Below are 3,806 nucleotides of genomic sequence, written 5' to 3'. Positions count from 1 at the left end.
AGGGGGGGGGGGGGGAGGGGGTACCAGTCTGCAGGTGGGAGGCAGCACCCTGGCACCTTCTTAAGAAAACCCATTCCTCTGCCCGGCCAGCGTGGCTCGGTGGTTGAGCAGAGCGGTCGACCCATGAACCAGGAGGTCACGGTTCGATTCCTGGTCAGGGCACACACCCGGGTGGCGGGCTCCATCGCCCGTGTGGGGCATGCAGGAGGCAGCCGATCCATCAATCGATGTTTCTCTCTCATTGATGTTTCTATCTCTCTCCCTCTCTCTTCCACTCTCTCTAAAATCAATAAAATATATATTTTTAATCCTCACCGGAGGATATTTTCCCAGTGATTTTAGAGAGAGTGGAAGAGCGAGTAAGACAGAGAGAAATATTGATGTGAGAGGGACACATCGATTGATTGCCTGCTGCACACTCCTTGACCAGGGCTGGGGAGGAACCTGCAACCGAGGTATGTGACCTTGACCGGAATCGAACCCGGGACCCTTCGGTCTGCAGGCCGACGTTCTATCCACTGAGCCACACCGGTCAGGGCAATAAAAATATATTTAAAAAAAGAGAAGAAAACCCACTCCCCCAGGTCTCCCCGGGCCCCCGCCCACGCCGAGCCCCTCTGAGGAGGGCGAGCCGCCCGCCGAGGACACACAGAGCACACGTCACCTGGCACCTGCCGTGCACGCAGAGGTCGGTCTCGTAGGGCCCGCAGGGCGTGCCGTCCAGGACCCTGTCGGCCACCAGCAGCGGGGACTCCTTCCCCAGGGGCGAGCAGTACAGCTCACACGGCTTATCTGGGGAGGGAAGGGGGTGAGCGTCAGCGTGAGGAGGGCCATGCGGGGCGCGGGGGATTGCTTTGCAAAGGGACAGCGAGAGGAACATGGACGCCTGCGTGCTCTCTCCACCGGAGTCTCCCTAGGGGGCCTCCCGGGGGCCTGGGAGCGAGGGTGGGGCTGACAGGGCCGCAGAGGACTGGACACTGAGCCGGAGGGTTCCTGCTACAGCAGATACGCTCGCACCCAGCGCCCGGGCTTTCGTGAACGAGTGACGGCCACTGAACGGCCACTGTGCTCAGCTGCTTTCCGTGGCTGGTGTCCCGTGGCACCCTGCTCCACGCCCTCGGTGGGAAGCTTGTCTTAGGAGGCGAGAGGGGAGTGTCCTAAGGTTATAAGGAAGAGTCCTTTGGCTAAAGCAGTTTGAAAACAGTGAATTTAAAAAAAAAAATTTTTTTTTAATTTTTATTAATTCCAGAGATAGGAAGGGAGAGGGAGAGAGAGAAACATCAATGATGAGAGAGAATCATGGACCGGCTGCCTCCTGCACGCCCCCTACTGGGGATCGAGCCCGCAACTCGGGCAGATGCCCTGACTGGGAATCGAACCGTGACCTCCTGGTTGATAGGTCGCCGCTCAACCACTGAGCAACACTGGCCGGGCGGGCAACTTCCCTCTGTTTTGTTAAGCAGCTCCAGCTGGCTTCACTGAGCTGGAGTGACAGAGCCCTCACCGTCACACCCGCCCGGTCCCCTGGGGGGGCTCCGACCCGAGGGGTTCCGCCGTGCCGGGGAGACGGAGCTGGAATGTGCCTCTCGGCCTTTGCCAGGCCCTCCGATGCCTCAGCGGGCGCGTGGCCTGCTGGCCCGGCCGGGGAGGCCTGAACTCGGCAAGGTCTGCGCTGCGATGAGATTCCGCGGGGAAGGCAGGGACGGGGTGGGCTGGGCCCTGGGCCACGTCCACGGGTTCTGTCTGAAGGCTTTTCCACGGAGAAGCCCTTTCTAAGGAGCGTCTTTGTCTCCTGCGGGAGGCGGGAAGGGCTTGTGGTCCCGAGTCCTCCCTTGGAAAATCTACCTCTGCAAGAATTTCCTTGTTTTCCTTGTTCTTTTTCCTCCGTTCAAGAAGAGAAAACAGAAAAAAAATATCGCTTCTCCCTCCCTGAACTGTGCGTCACCGGCCAAAGAATTCCGCCGCGATAGCAGAGCTATGAATAGGGCGGTCAGGACGGGCTCCGAGGAGCCGAGCCGGCCGGGCTCTGTGGAAAGCGGCTTTGGAGAGGGACGCTGACACGCTGCCCTCCCTCCCCGCTCTGGGTCGGCCATTTAGGAGCTGGTCTTTCTCCTCTGAAACGCTCATCGAGGAGGGCTGGCTCCTGCTTCCGTCTGAGAAGGAAATGAAACCGCATCTGCGGGAAGGCCTGAGAGTCCCCCCGAGCGGGGAGGTGGTCCCTGCAAAGCCCTGAGCTCCAGGTCTCTCTGTCCAAGGCGAAATGCTGACTGCACCCCGGCTTCCTTATCCAAGACGGTGGCCTTATTAGCGTCCGGCCAGCGTGGCTCAGTGGTTGAGTGTTGACCTAGGAACCAGGAGGTCACGGTTCGAATCCCTGTCAGGGCACATGCCCGCGATGCAAGCTCCATCCCCAGCAGGGGGTAGGAGGCAGCCAATCCATGATTCTCTCTCATCATTGATGTTTCTCTCTCTCTCTCTCTCTCCCTTCCTCTCTGAAATCAATACAAATATATTAAAATAAATAAATACGGTGGCCCCTTTTAGGTCAAAGGCGGAGGCGCTCATCATTTCTTGCTTTGGGAGAAAAAACACACCAAAAAGTGAATGGGTGGAACCGTCCGAAGGCAATGAATGAGCTTCCCCAAGGAGCCCCCTGCGAGGCCCCCGGAGGGGGGTCTGGGCAGAGGTGGCTCCCAGCCCCTGCGACGAGAAGGCAGCCCAGCCGAGGAGGTCAGCCCTCCAGCAGCGGTTAGAAGTGAAGCGGGAGTGTGATCGGGACTTGGAGAAATGGGTGGAAAAACAGACATTTCAGTGGGATTTCTGCGTTTGCAGAAACGAGGCCGGAGAACTGCAAACCAAAGCAAGAGGCGAAGGAGAGGAAAACAACCCCGTGCACACAGCGGAGTGGAGCGGAGGGCGGGGCAAGCCCCTTGGACGTGACCTCCTCCTGCTCCCGGGGAGTGGGAGAGGCCCGGCCCAGGCCTCGGAGTCCCGGCCGATCTGTGGGCCTGGCTGAAGGTTTGCGAGCCCGGCCTCCCTCCTGACTAGGGATCCAAGTGCACCCGGGGCTGCTGGGAGCCTCCTGCGTTTTCCTGCGTCCCAGGCACGGCCAGGCCGAGGGCGGTGAGAGTCTGTGCGTGCAGTTGCCCACACCCTCCCGGGAAGGCGGGCTTCCCCTCCCCCTTGACTGCAGGGGAAGCCGAGGTACAAAGGCTCCACGGGGTTGGCCCTGGCTGGTCTGGCTCAGTGGGTTGAGCGTCGGCCTTCGGACTGAAGGGTCCGGGGTTCCATTCCAGGCCTGGGTTGCAGGCTCAATCCCCAGGAGGGAGCGTGCAGGAGGCAGCCGGTCCATGATTCTCTCTCATCATTGATGCTTCTCTCTCTCTCTCCCTCTCCCTTCTTCTCTGAAATCAATAAAAATAAAAAATTTACAAAAAGACTAAAAACCAACCCAAAATGACCCAGGAAATTGCAAGGGAGCGCCCACACTGGAAAGGGAGGCAGCGGACGCCCACTGTCCCGGCCCCGCACAGCCTCCCTCTCCACACAATTGGCGTCGGGCCCTGGAAGCAGGCAGCAGGCTACCGGTACCCCACGCCCCCCACTTGCTGCAAATGGGGGTGCGGGAGGCCTCTGGGCTGCTGCCTGCCTCGCAGCTGCTCTCGGGAAGTGGCACAGAGGTATGTCGTCCAAGGCCAACCCCAGGCTTACGCCGTGGGTCCCTCCCAGGCTGACTGGGCAGGAGGACTGGGGCACCCTTCGGGAGTGGACTGCGGGTGGGGGTGCCCTCTGGGTTCCCCGGGAGG

At 60.2% G+C, this 3,806-nt stretch overlaps 1 protein-coding gene across 1 annotated transcript in view; it reads right to left on the bottom strand.

The window, feature by feature from the left end:
• ADAMTS17 (ADAM metallopeptidase with thrombospondin type 1 motif 17) overlaps positions 1–3,806 on the bottom strand; it is an 88,648-nt gene that overhangs the window by 26,799 nt on the left and 58,043 nt on the right. The window contains 1 exon segment of the mRNA XM_006103975.3: positions 665–792. Within this exon segment, the coding sequence (XP_006104037.2) occupies positions 665–792 (128 nt within the window).

The sequence above is a fragment of the Myotis lucifugus genome, unplaced genomic scaffold (assembly GCF_000147115.1).
Source record: "Myotis lucifugus unplaced genomic scaffold, Myoluc2.0 scaffold_525, whole genome shotgun sequence".
NCBI classification, from domain to species: domain Eukaryota; kingdom Metazoa; phylum Chordata; class Mammalia; order Chiroptera; family Vespertilionidae; genus Myotis; species Myotis lucifugus.
This window is presented reverse-complemented; position numbering and strand designations above follow the sequence as displayed.